At 40.9% G+C, this 13423-nt stretch overlaps 2 protein-coding genes across 2 annotated transcripts in view; one reads left to right on the forward strand and one right to left on the reverse strand.

The window, feature by feature from the left end:
* Positions 1 to 5362: 5362 nt before the first annotated feature.
* Positions 5363 to 6954, reverse strand: esm1 (endothelial cell-specific molecule 1). The gene is made up of 3 exons (XM_086187395.1): positions 6521 to 6954; positions 6089 to 6232; positions 5363 to 5940 (listed from the first exon to the last, which is right to left on the reverse strand). The coding sequence occupies exons 1-3, from the start codon at positions 6825 to 6827 to the stop codon at positions 5861 to 5863; spliced, it is 531 nt and encodes a 176-aa protein (XP_086043521.1). The 5' UTR covers positions 6828 to 6954; the 3' UTR covers positions 5363 to 5860.
* A 1051-nt stretch (positions 6955 to 8005) lies between these two features.
* Positions 8006 to 13423, forward strand: part of LOC147243868 (putative E3 ubiquitin-protein ligase HERC1) — a 38143-nt gene continuing 32725 nt past the window's right edge. The window contains exons 1-2 of the mRNA XM_086186553.1: positions 8006 to 8102; positions 11794 to 12787. Of these exons, the coding sequence (XP_086042679.1) occupies positions 11816 to 12787 (972 nt within the window). The 5' untranslated portion in view covers positions 8006 to 8102; positions 11794 to 11815. The remainder of the gene's footprint in view (positions 8103 to 11793; positions 12788 to 13423) is intronic.

The raw sequence follows: 13423 nt of genomic DNA on the forward strand, positions 1-13423 counted from the left end.
CTCAATTTCAGTCTTCAAATGATGAAAAGCACAGCGATGCATTTCAGCAGAAGCACGCTGAAAACATGGACATCGTCATGTTTCGTCCCTTGCCTGCTGCAAGCGGATGTGACGTATTCAAGCATGTCTTAATTCTACTCTTGTTACTTGAGCACTCAAACCCCTGAAGTCCACTTTTTTTTTTCCAGAAAAGTATACACTTTTAGGAGAACCTTTTGGGCAGCTATTAGTTTTGGGAGTCATTCTCGCCTTTGAATATCTTAAATTGTCACATCATTGCACCAACTCCTATCAGTCAAATATACAACTGATTTCAAGGCTCTACTTTTTGTGTACAACTGACTCTACTGGCATGCAATGTATTCCAGATAAGTTTTGGGAGGTTTCTTGGCATGATGCTGCCCACTGCTGGAATCAGCTTTGCTTTGAATATTCCTCAATATCTCAGTTGCTGCAAGAGGTCAACACAAACACACACACCCTGACATATTTTCTGCACACACATCATATCTTCTTTTATGTTTCAGCTTCCTCACATTCAAATTGCATTCAAATAAACAGCAAACATCTCTCAGCCCTCAGATGCCAACATTATAAGAGGAAATATGCAAGCCTGATAACAGTTCTGTAATTTATTCACATTTTGTTTATTTTCTTCTATCCAATGACCTGAGGTTGCCTCAGGCATCAAAAACATTAATTATTTGGAGGAGATTGTGTCGATTGTATTTGTGCGCACCAGAACAGAAGTCGTCATTCATCTTTTCTCTTGATGCAAGATTGCTCTCTGGTGGAGACTTTTAAAACTTGAAGAAAACACAGCTCTGCTGTATTGTTTGATAACATTTTAGGGTCCTGCACAGACATTGATTCTCATCCCCTGAATTTATGGCAATTCTGATGAAAACTCAATAAAAGAAATAACTTTTTCACCACCTCAAGCAAAAATCAGAAACACTTGGCATGAGAGGTATGATGGTGATGTCAAGTCTTTACATCAGCAGTTTGTTATTGGCCCTTTTTTTCCTAGAAGACTTTTCCACTATTTCTACATTTATACAAATGCAAATAGAGGCGTCAGTGGCCTGCAACAGTTCGTGAAACGGGAAACATCATATTGCAGATAATCCATGAAGGCATGTAAGAAACTATTAATCCAGTATGGCTGCCAGAAGAAGTTGGAAACTGTGAGCAAAATTGATGGGGATCCAGCTCAGAACACACTGAATGCATGCAATGTTTCATAGGATTTGCTGAGCAGATCATGTCAAGAAGAAACAATCCCACCAGGGGGCAGCAGTTTGTTGGGATCAGCATGTCCTCCAGCAGAAATTTCAATGCTGCTGTTAAGATCTAGTTTTACTTGCTGGTGGTGGCTGGCTGATGGAGACCTGGAAACATGTAACACCATCAAATGTTTGGATTTAGAATTTTGCATTTGTGAAGAGTTTTGAATATAAACAAAAATTTTGGATTTTGGCCAGATGGTTAGAATTTCACGTGTTTGACAGGAGCTACATCCTGGTTTTTAAGTGTATGAGAGATAAACAGAGCAGGGAGCCCATGCAGGCAGGGGGAGAACATGCAAGCCCCTGAATGGAACCCTTGCAGTGAGGCAGTTACTACACAGCCATGCCACCTTCTAGCTTGATGTAAAACATCATTTGATTCACATTAAAATCACACAGAGGGATTGATTCAATGCTCTCTCTATGGAACAGACACAGGTGACACAGGGCCCTCTCATCACTGTTTGCAGCTTTAATTAGGGCTGGAGCACTGAAGTGCCAGAGGCTGAACTTTTGCCCTTGTGGAGGTAGACAGCGTCTGAGCGCTTTCAATTTTGCAAATGTATTCTGTTTGATTACACAGCCAAGACACCAAACAAGCTCCATAATCTTCTACTTTCCTTTAGTCATGGCTACTATCTTGCTGGAGGATATTTTGGACTCTGGCATTTAACCGTCTTGCAGTTATTTCTATGGACCACAGTCTGTTTAAGCCTAGAGGCTCCAGTCTTCAGCCTCTGGTGTGACTGCTGCCCCGGTTTACTGACACAGACCTCTGAGGGGAAAGAAAAAGACACGAAAAAAATAAAAGATTCAAACCTTCTATGGGGTCCAAAGTCTTCATTAAGACATGGTTTGCTGAATCGGGTGACATGATAGCGTGTGAACTAAATTGCCTCTTGAAATCAAAAGCTTCTGCTTTGATACCTGAAATCAGTGTAATCCATGGCATCTCTTCATTATAATTCTCAGTGTTTGTGTGTGAAGCCTCATCATTCTGCAGCTACAATAAACAACCTGTTGAGACAGGGCCAAACTGTAAATACCAGAACATCTATTTGCAGTAAATCAGTGTTATTTACTACTTCGTTCACGCACATTTGTTTCTGCAGAGGCGGCAGTGACGTGTTCAGGGAGTCAGATAAAGGGTATTTCTCACCAACGCTTTCCTGTTATTTTCAAGGGTCCTTTGTTTGGTTGCAAGGCCTCGGTCTGTCGGTTCTCAGGGGAATGAGAGAAACATTCAAGCCTTACGAACACACATACACAAACGGCTCCCATACCTGTCTATAATAGATATAATAGGTGTGTGTTTGTGTCACCTTGAATTATATCAGTGCTGGGAAATGTTTGTGATCAAACAGGAGAAATATAGATTCATTATGGGTATGGTCCTGCAGCTGCAGAGGAGAAATGTTGTAGTTTTAGAGCAAAAAGCTGTTGTAACTTGAAGCATCATTATTCATTTATTGTCACTTTCTTTGCAAAGTTGACTTTAGCACACCAAAACACCGAGAGATTTAAGTAATAATTGGATAAAGCGTCCAAGAGCCCTCTTCAAACTTCCTGCAAGAGGGCAGGACATTACACTTGTGTGTCACTTGTAAATTCCAAGCTTTTGGATTGTCACTTGAAAAAAAAAAATCGGTGCTTTTGAATTCCTGTCCCCAGGCAGACACAACAACAACAGGAAGAATGGCCATTTTCACAGGTGTCAGGAAGCACAGGAAATAAACAAGCTGAATACTGGACAAACATTTTTGTAGCAGTAAGAGTCAGAGGTGAGGCTAATGAGAGATCTTTTTGGCTTCAGCAGGACAGTTTCACAATATGGACAAATATTCAGACTTTAATCCTGATGTGTTAATATATTGTGGGGGAAAAAGACACAAAAACTGCAATGCTTAAAAAAAAATCATCAAGTACAACATTTATTACAAAGCAGCATCCATATTTTGGAAGTATGTTGCAAAAATAAAGACATTTAACTGCATTTTTATGATATTCTCTCTTAATAGAACAGTTCAAAGTGTCTTATATCAGCTGTACACAAAAACACAGTGCACTTAAAAAATACAAAATGTTCATTTAAATGAAGGTGAATAGTTTTTAAAAGAAAAGTGTGCTGGAGTAACTCACATCAATCGGTTTACTTGGATTTTAGATTCTATATCAGGAGCAAAAAATAATGATAACAAGACAGTTATAGTGAATTTTGGTTAGAATTTGATAAAGAAGATGTGAGTTTATATACTGTAATACAATATTAGCATTCAAATAAAACCGTTTTTTTTCCCATATTTAAAAGGAATTATTGCATTTATATCAAATTTAGTTTTCTGTATGGGCTTTTTCTTTGCATAAACTATTATCAGGTTAAGTATTTGCTCAGGAAAAGGACATAATTCAGTTGAGAGAATATTTTCTCCAAGAAAGAAAATATATGTATTGATTGAAGAAATTATTCAAAGTTCAGACTCATTTATCAGAACTTAATGTCAATCGGTAGAAGTCTCATGTTAATTGTATGTTTGTAAGGTTTAAAGCCTTTGCTGCATAGTTGATCATCACTCATGAATATTTTTTGTGCTTTTTGAAGGGGTTTTCTTTTTCCCATGACTAAGCTAACTTTTCTGTATGGGAACAAAGAATATTTTTGCCATTTATGAAAGCAAAGAAAGTTGGCCATTCCATTCCGGAGTCAAGAATGCTTGAAACATTCTCAACAAACTTCTGCTCCTGTGTTGGTGTATCGTTTTATATCGTGGGAAAGAAACGACACACACTTCTCTCCAGACTTACCTTCTTTCTGACTCTTTTATTTAACATACGGGATTACCTTTCTTGTCATATTGAGAATATGAAAGTCACCTCTTTTTTTCTCTCTCTCTCTCTTTTTTTTTTTTTTTACAGATTCTTAACTTTATACCAGAGTTTCGTCACAATTTTCAAAAGTGAACCCAGTTTCTCCTTTTTTCTTTTCTTTTTTTGAATTAACAAGAACCAGATTGATTTACTGAGCAATGCTAATAAGTGATAACACATATGTTGTAATATAATGATGTTTATTTCAGTGACGTAGGTGGCAGCAACACCAACCTCTGCTGTGTTCGTCAGCTCTGACCTCCTGTCAGTGCGATATATTAGTGAAGATGGTCAGTCTGCCTGCCACTGTAACTTAAAGAAAAGCAGCTCGATGTCTGCCAGCTTCTGCATTCAGCATTCATGCAGGCGGACGGTCCAGAGCAAAGACAGAAACAGTAAAGGCAGCCTGCCAAGTACTAAAAATACACTAAACATTAGGAGGGGAAAAGAACGATTCTGCAGCTGGAAAATTCAATAAAATCTCTGTTGAAACTAATCAACTGGACAAACCCATCTCCTTATAGGGAGAATGATGCGTTTCCCAGCAGTCGGTGAAATAACGAAGAAAACAGAAAGATACAAGGAAGACCTTAAAAAGAACCAAACACGGACACAAAGACGGATTGCAGCCATGGATGCTTTTATGTCTCTGGAGGTGTTGTTTTTTTTTGTTTTTTTTAAATGGAAGACCAAAGCAGCTTTTTCTTTGTTTAGTCCTTTGAAATGTTTCACATCTCATGCAAAAGGTTTCTTCAGTTCTTAATCTTTATGTGTTTTTTTTCCACCTTGGGGAATGTCAAATAAACCCTTGATTCATGATTGTGGTCAAACTACGACCCGGACAACTGAGATAGTCATTCATTCCTAGCAGTGATTGAAAAACTGCTTTGAATCAATAGACAAAACCCTATTTCTTTCAGCTGCTTTTCATATGGACTCTTATACTTGCAGGCGCAATTTAATTGAAATTCATACAACCTTTAGTGTCTGTGATCACAGCGCTTTGATTAATGTTAATATCATTTTCTGTTTAGCTGCACAGTTTATGGCACAGTGTGATAATGGAATCTGTGAACGGTACGGCTGCTGTTCTACCTAGTTTGATGTCGCCTTTTAGTCGAAAATTAATACACAGCTGCTCGGTTTTATGAACTCGTCCATATTTGATGAAAAAATGAAAATGAAATGAAGAAAGGAAGTAACAACAGTCCGTGATAACTTTGGTTTAATTTTAAGAGCATTCTTTACATCTGCTGGTGTCACATATGTCATATTTTCCACGTCTGCGTTTCGTATGTACAATACAAATAAAATAGAATTCCAAAGAACTTCAAAATATTTAGTGATCTATGAAAATGAATGTTGTACTCTACTCAAAAATAAAGCTTCTTTGCTCTCATTTTCTAAATTGAATGTATGAAGGCACACTAAATGAGAGTCCACACTGACGCTAATAGAAACTGACCTCATCTGAATTAATTTATTCACCAAAAAAATAACAAACATTAAAAAAAAGGTAAAGAAAGAGAATAACATAACCTCCATATTTCATGGATAAAGATGATGTCAATCAATGACCACACAACTCAAATAAAGCCTACCAAATGCTGTAAAAAAGTTTGCATTTTTAACATAATAAAATATATCTTTCAGTTCTTTTATAACTTAATGCTACATTTACACTGAACAGATGGTGTCAGCACTTGTCAGCGAGGGTTGAGCCACTTCGGAGCCGCAGATCTGCCTGGATCTGTGTTCTGGACTTCTCCTGAACCCACATCTCCACCTGGAAATGAGCACAGATGAAATAAAGAAAACCTATGACTGATTACACTTGATTTAGATCTTTGAATGCCACTAGCCACATGAAAGAGAATATTTCCAAATTTGAATGGGATCATTCTCATTGGAAACATTCAGCTAAAGTTGTTTACCTGCTTGGGGCTCAGTCCTGAGCTTGCTGGCAATTTTGGCAAAGAATCGGAGGGTAAGACAAGCTCCTGTCTCTCTGTCACATATGCCTCCTTTGCAGTTGCAAGTCTTGCGGCACTCAACCCCATAGGTTCCATACAGACATTCTGTGAAGAAAGAATATTGAACATTCTCACCAAACATGATTATGGGTTTGGTAGGAGAGTAAATGACATGATTAATCAAGAGAATTGGGTTCTACTGTGGACACCTGCAGCATATGTATCATTGTTTAGACTCAGAGCCACAGATGATAGAAATCTCTAAACTACAGCCTAAGAGACTGTAATGACATAATGGGATCCTGCATTTGGTGCATCAGTGGAGAAATGCAGCATGCAAAACGCCAAATTAGGCAGTAAGATTGTAAAATATTGAGTATGTTTATGAAATACCTTTGCAAATGCCATATTCATCTCCATAGTCATCCTCATCCTTGTAGAACTCGCAGAATAATCCCGGTCCGCACTTCACCCCGTGCATCCCCGACACGGTGCGGTAACAGTGCTCCCCTCTGCCGGCTGCACAGACCTGACAACAGCCGCAGTCGTCCAGGACGGTCCGTGCGCAGCGCTGCGTCGTGCCACACCGCTCCGCGTTGCATTTGTCCGGGCAGTTGACGGCGTACTTGACATTGGCGCCCCACGCTTCAGCATCATGCACCAGCAGCGAAGACAAGACTGTGACGAGGAGGAGAGACATTGTGGGATGCGGGCGGGGAGAGACGGGCCGGCTGCTTGTGGATGAGCGGTCCTCGGGAAGAAACAGAGACCTCTGGGTGACTTGAGTGGAGTGACCTGTGCTTCATCGGGTTCCACGGTTATCAGCATTGAACAACTTTGTTTTGCACATGGCTTACCCTCGTCAATTTCCTTATTCCGGTGTTGTCGTCCTTTTTGCCAGCCAGACCCCTTTTTTTAGAGATCCGGCGTGGAAGTGGGGATTAGCTCCGCACCGCCATCCAGGAATTGAAATTCGTGTGACCTGATGTCATAGGTTATCTTTGGTTTGTTTTTGTGTGAGTGCCAAAACTCCGATTGCATCAGGTCTGTCATGACTGGCTCTGGATAGGAGCGATTCAAAACAATAGGTCCGCAGACAATTTTAAAACATGGTAAACAGGTAACACAATATGAGCTTAACATAAAATTAGCATTTCAACCATTTACACTACCATAGATACCCCTCCAAGTAATCCAAAATAGAAAAATGGAAATTACAAGATATAAAATTAACTGAAGCTGAGGAAGTCTGTGTGCCCTATAATTAGTTTTAATGCAATTTTCTCATGATAAAAGATTCATTTCTCTCGTTATCTCGAGATAACATGCTCGAGCTCTAATAATAATAGGAACTAGTAGAGAAAATTATCTTGAGACTTAATTGTTCCGTTTTCTCACAATAACGAGTTAAAATGATCTAAGAGAAAACAAAGATGGTTTGGGCTTCACCATTTTCTTATACTTGACAACACATCTCTAAGAACCCATAGCCTTCAGGGTGTCAAAAATAAAATAAATTCAATCAACAATGATGGACACATTGTGGTGATTTATAATTGTGAAATAAACTGTAACACATTCAGTGTCATTGGCCTATTTCCACACGAAAAAGAGCTACGAGTTCAAATAACTAACTAAAATGCAGTCAGACATTATTTGGATCCACTCTTGGAGTTTCTACAAATTTTTCTCCTATCTGTTGTCTTGCACTGGTGAAGTGAAAGAAGTGTTAAGGGGGAAATATTTAATAGGCAGAACAACGCGATCACGACTGGGAATGATGATAAGTTTCCACTCCGAGACACAAGAAAGCGCTACGCTCGTTTTCCAGGCGCTGGTTGCTTTGTGTCTTTTAAAACCGTAGAAGAAGAAGAGAAACCAGGAGAAGGTTGAGATGATATTTGCGTCCGAGGGAGACCTCACTGGGACGGGACAGGTAACGCAAACCACTTATCTGCGGGGGTTTACAGCCGAGGTAACTTAGATATCTGCCGTCTGTGTTAATTATTATTTTATGAAAAACGCCGCACTTAACACACTGATACTACATTAGCGAATAACGGGCAAGGTTGGCATGGAGCTGTCAGCCGACAAGCGGAGGGGCTTGGTCTGTTTGACAGCCGGAGACGAGCCACCGCAGTGCAGCCAGCGTTAGCTCAGCTGTCACCGCAGATGCGGAATAATATTACCGGTGAATGTCAAGAGCTAGACCGCGTTTTAGATTTTGTTGTTTTTGTTGTTGTTGTTTTTATCGGTGTGGCTAATAGCTATTGTGTGACAATAAGCTAACTGCTGTCAGGGACGAGGCGTTCACATAGCTACGATATGCTGACTTCAAACTAAGAAAAATGGCAAGGGTGGATTATTGTGAATTCATTAGATTACCCTGTCTGCTAACATCTTTAGCATGCAACTGAAAGGATAACTTCTGACAACATGGCATTTGATGATTATACATTTTCGCTTAAATATAGGTGTGCCACATCAGATCGAGATAAATTGATTATAACCGTTGAAGCCCGTATTCTGCTAAACGTTGATATCAATCATCTACAGTATATTGATCCGTACATAACAATTATTTAACAGTCATCCTGGCATCTTGTCTACATTTTTTATTGTGGTCATGGTTGTCCTGGCAGCAGAGCAGCCCAAACACCCCCTGCCCCAGCAAGTTCTTCTTGCTAATTCTGGATGACTCTCTCTTCCAGGTCAGAAGGGAAATATAATACTGCCCCCCCCCCCCCCCCCCCCCCCCCGTCACCATACTGATGGGCCAGCTGTAATATAAAGGTGGATGGATTTGATACAGATGTCCTCCACGATAGTGGTCTGAGGCCAGCTATCCCTCTGAGGAATTAAATATCATGGGTACATTAATTTTGAGATGTTAATGTAAAAAACATATTCCCAAATTGATAACAACAATTAGAACTACTCTTATTCGAGTAGCTCATCAGTCTCCTGGCTGTAAAAATCGTCATTGTCATCAGCAGCGTAACTGTCGCCCTCATTTGGGAAGGGGAAGACAGGAATAGCTGACATACATGATGACATAGCTTTCTATAAAATGTGACAGTTTCACAGGCAGCCTCCCAAGCCTCACTGAACTGTTCCAATCCTTTCATCATGCTCGTAGCCATATGTATTCAAAGGTTGTCACTGGTGTGGCTCATCGATGCACAGATGATTTGGGGTTTCATTGACAGGTGCATGACCCGTTCATCACGCACCTTGACATTAAAGCTTTTATAATAAACAGGACACTCCAAAATGTATTTAGCATTATCTGTATTTAATAACACATCTCACAAAATGGTTTACTGAATGTATTTACCATAAATACTCTGCATCAAGGTTTGCAGAATCTAAGGTGCCCCCCATTACATGTTTTCTTATTTCTGGATTCTGGTATGGTATCACCATTATGTCATTTGATCTCATACAGTCAACTGTTTTGCCAAGCTTGCATACTATTGCAGTTTTTTACATGACTTAAGAGTTCACCAAATACATGAAAGCAGTCTCTCCTGAGTCAGTTATTCATCTCTGACTCTTGGAAAGTGAATTCCCTCAAAACTGCTGTAACTCTTAACCTTATCTGTTACCAGATCTCATATATTTAGGCTGTTCTATGTGATACCTAATATTTGTTCACCTCTGTTCACTCAGTCCCTCCTGAAACTGTCTGGAGCCCCCCTGGGGGAACCATCTGAGTTACATAGTTTGACATTTATGACCTGAATCCTAAAGGAAAAAGGGCCAACTTAACACTGCTTAATCACAATTATTTCTGTCAATAATACTGAGATCGTGATGATTTAACGAGATCAGTCATAGGATGGAGAAGCTGATGTCTCCTTGTTGTTGTTATTCCTCGTCAGACTCCTAGAAGTGTTTCCAAACAGCTGAATTGGTTTTATCTTTCTTGTTGACCCAAGGCTCTCTCTCTCTCTCTGTGTCATCTTGGCTGCTGCCGAACTAAACATACCGCAGCCTGTTGGAGACATCCATGGGCTAAGTGTGTGTTCAAAGAAGGGGCAATAGGGCTCTGCAGGATTTATAACACACCGATACTGGAGCCTCGCTGCAAAAGAGAATTGAGTGCATGAGTCATTAAATGTCGTTGAAAGACAAAATTGTCAATAAAATCAGATTAATTGCCCAGCCGTTAGCCAAACTCCAGAGTCGTCCTAACTATATATGTCCTTTAATTCCAGAGTTTGTAGTCTGTGATTGCTGCTGGTTGTCTCACTGAAGAGCCCGTTACTATATCAATGCTGGCAGTTATTTTTGTCCAGAGTGGAAACCATATAGCCTCATGGGCCTCAGGCAAGGCAGAAGAGATGAGGTTCTGCCACCGTGGATTGTAGTCGAAGAGGCATGAGCACATGTTTGGTCGGGTCATAGCAGCACTTAATAGATATGCATTTGGAATGAAAGCATGCTATTGTATTCAGAATATTTCTTAAATCAACTAATGTCACAGGGAATGTCATGCAACTAATATTAGGGAGAAGTCACCACTTAGCGATGAGTGTTGTTGACCTCCTCTGTGTGATGTCAAGGGATATATGCCCTATTTCATTTCATGTGTGTTCAGGGGGATAAGAAAAATTTCCAAACAGTCCAGCTATCGTGGATTCATGTAATCCAGGTCTTCTTTGTTCCCACGGAGGGCCGAAACAAATACACACTCTGTTTTTAATATGCCTTTTTGTCTGTGCACCACTGTCTCTGCCTCTTCATTTCTTTCTTACTTCACTTGCTCCAAACTGACATCCTGCTAAAAGTGTTACTCTGCTGGCTGTTTGAATCATGAAAAGTAAATTATTTGAGATCCTATACTGTATATTTAAAGAACATTTGACCTTACAAAAAGAACGGCATAAACAGTTATTCACATACTTTTAAGTGGAAGGCCCAACTACCCCCCCACCCCCCACCCGTTGGGCCCCACGTTGGACAACCCTGTTACATTTCATCCAAAAATGCATCATGAAAAATGTTTCTACTCAACAACAGATTCGCTTTTTTGTTTGGAGAGTAAATTCAAATGCAGCACAGTCAGGTGAGTGTTTATGTGGCCTTCCAGAGGTCTCGCATGTGACTGCATGTCAGCTGTGTATCAGGTGACCAGCATTGACATGATGAGTATGACAACTATGTTTTGAGCAGGACCGAAAATATGAATGAATTACATTGGCAATGGGGATTGATTACTAACACTCCTGTGCCAAAACTCTCAAAGGCAGGTTTGGCTCTTTTACTCTCCATATTATGACTGACAGTAAACACATTGCATCTCTTTATATTGCACAGATTTGAGACAAAAGTGTCTTAATTAGGACGTAAAGCCACAGTCATCGTTGGAGCTGAGCTATTTCAGTCACACCGACTAGGTCTATGGCACTGGTTCCAATCAACAGAATTTTGGGAAACTGCCAGGAGTGAGGAGAAAGCTGACACCTTCATACTGAATTTTCTTGGCAGGAAAACACATGAGAACATTTGCTTTCTGCAGTAAATGTTGCCTGTAAATTGATGAGTGAGATAAAAGTGTCATTTCATTATGATAATCAAGTGTGAGGGAGTGATACTTGTGAGGTTTAGAACTCCAATACAAAGGCCTTGTTTGCTTTTATTCTCATGTTTGTGTCTTTCAGGGAGTATAGATAATGCACAGACATGGTGCCGTGTCAGACCCATGTGTTGCTGAAGTGGCAGGAGCACTTCAATAGCTCCTGGGCAGCAGAGGACAGCGTGCAGACTGCCACAAGGCATGGAGCTGCTGTGCTCTACAGTAAGCTCCTCAACAACAAGGAGGTGGTGACTCTGGCACAGCCTGTTCAAGAGCTCGTCGGCCCTCGCCTGCCCGACTTCGAGTGTGAGTCCTGTGCGTCAGCGGAGAAGGAAGAGTATCTGTCATCCCTGCTTCACAGCCAGCGATGGCTGGCTCAGCGCATGCTGACACAAACCTGCTACACACTGGGCCTCCACCACAGGCTGGTAGTTCTCCAGAGGATCTACTATGCACTCCATACCAAATACCATGACAAATATCGCGTGCAGGCACTCTCCCAGTCCACAGACAGCGGGACAGACTGTGGGCAACTTGAGCTGGCCTCAGAGCCCTGCATGCTGGGAGGAGTGTCCAAAATCAAGTCCGGTACAGATGTTCTGATAGAGATGGGTGTGAGAACAGGTTTGAGCCTGCTGTTCTCACTACTACAGCAAAACTGGAGGTACGCCGCCTCGGCACATCCTGAGTCAGTGCTGTGCAATGATGTACTTGCCACAGCATCGTCTGTACTGACCTCTCTGCCACCACTCTCCTTGGCTAATGAGAACAAGATCCCATCAGTTGGGCTGGACTGCCTGGCCCAGGTGGCTGACTTCCTCAAGAAGACGTCCGTGAGTAGCGGGATGGGTGGTGCTGACCTGACTGGTCGTAGGCTAGCGCTGGAGCTGCTACTGGGCTTGGCCATGCAGAGAGGCTCTCTGAAGTTTCTCCTGGAGTGGGTGGAGGTGGCCCTGGCCGCCTCCATGTCCTCCTGCACCTCCTCATTGTCTTCCTCCTCTTCACTGAGTTCCCAGCAGCCAGCTGGTGTTGGCTTTGATGTCATCCACCAGACCCTTCTCCAAATGAGGCAATATTCGGTATGCCATTGCCCTTGAAATTCAACTTTTTGTTGTGTATCTGTTGTTCGCCTTTAAACTGGATTTCTCTGACTGATATTTCTATTTATGCTCCTATCATTGTCACTTCTGCCGTTGCATCATTTACCAAATTATGTGTGAAATCATTTTCCAAATTCATTTTTTTAATAAATTTTTTTAATCAAAATTGTTGATCGAACCAGGATAAAAAAAAAGCATCTTTTTTTAAAAATAGGATTTGGTAGAAAAATGTCCTGTCCAGAATAAACTGCTAGTTTATTAAAATATCCTAACATAGTCTCTAATATAAAGAAACACAAACAATGGTACCATTGTCTGACTGTGTAAAAACAAATGAAAAAAATGATAATATGATGATAAACACAGCTATCCAAGCTGTGGCTTACATAGCACTTCTGAAACGGCGTCATTTCTGGTGTCAGTAAATTCCTCGTGGCAGCTCTTTGGTTTCTTCATGCAATCATATGAGGTAGCATTCATACACTTTGAAGACCACTCTGACAAATGAGCCCCTTTGTCCCTGAAGCAGTGAAAATGCGGCTCCACTACCACTGTCCTCCCAGCTGTCGACTGGTCTGTTTATTTCAGCAGTGTCATTTGAAGCTTGGAGTGATG

This window comes from Aulostomus chinensis, chromosome 19, assembly GCF_037954235.1.
Source record: "Aulostomus chinensis isolate RoL2024-O1b breed Wild chromosome 19, RoL_Achi_v1.0, whole genome shotgun sequence".
NCBI classification, from domain to species: Eukaryota; Metazoa; Chordata; class Actinopteri; order Syngnathiformes; family Aulostomidae; genus Aulostomus; species Aulostomus chinensis.

Bases quoted from the DNA above. Each gene is read 5' to 3' on its own strand.
- esm1 (XM_086187395.1), bottom strand. From the start codon at position 6,827: ATGTCTCTCCTCCTCGTCACAGTCTTGTCTTCGCTGCTGGTGCATGAT. The intron at 6,233-6,520 runs GTATTTCATAAA...CTTTCTTCACAG, and splicing joins TGAATATGGCATTTGCAAAG to AATGTCTGTATGGAACCTAT. The intron at 5,941-6,088 runs GTAAACAACTTT...GCTCATTTCCAG, and splicing joins CAGGACTGAGCCCCAAGCAG to GTGGAGATGTGGGTTCAGGA.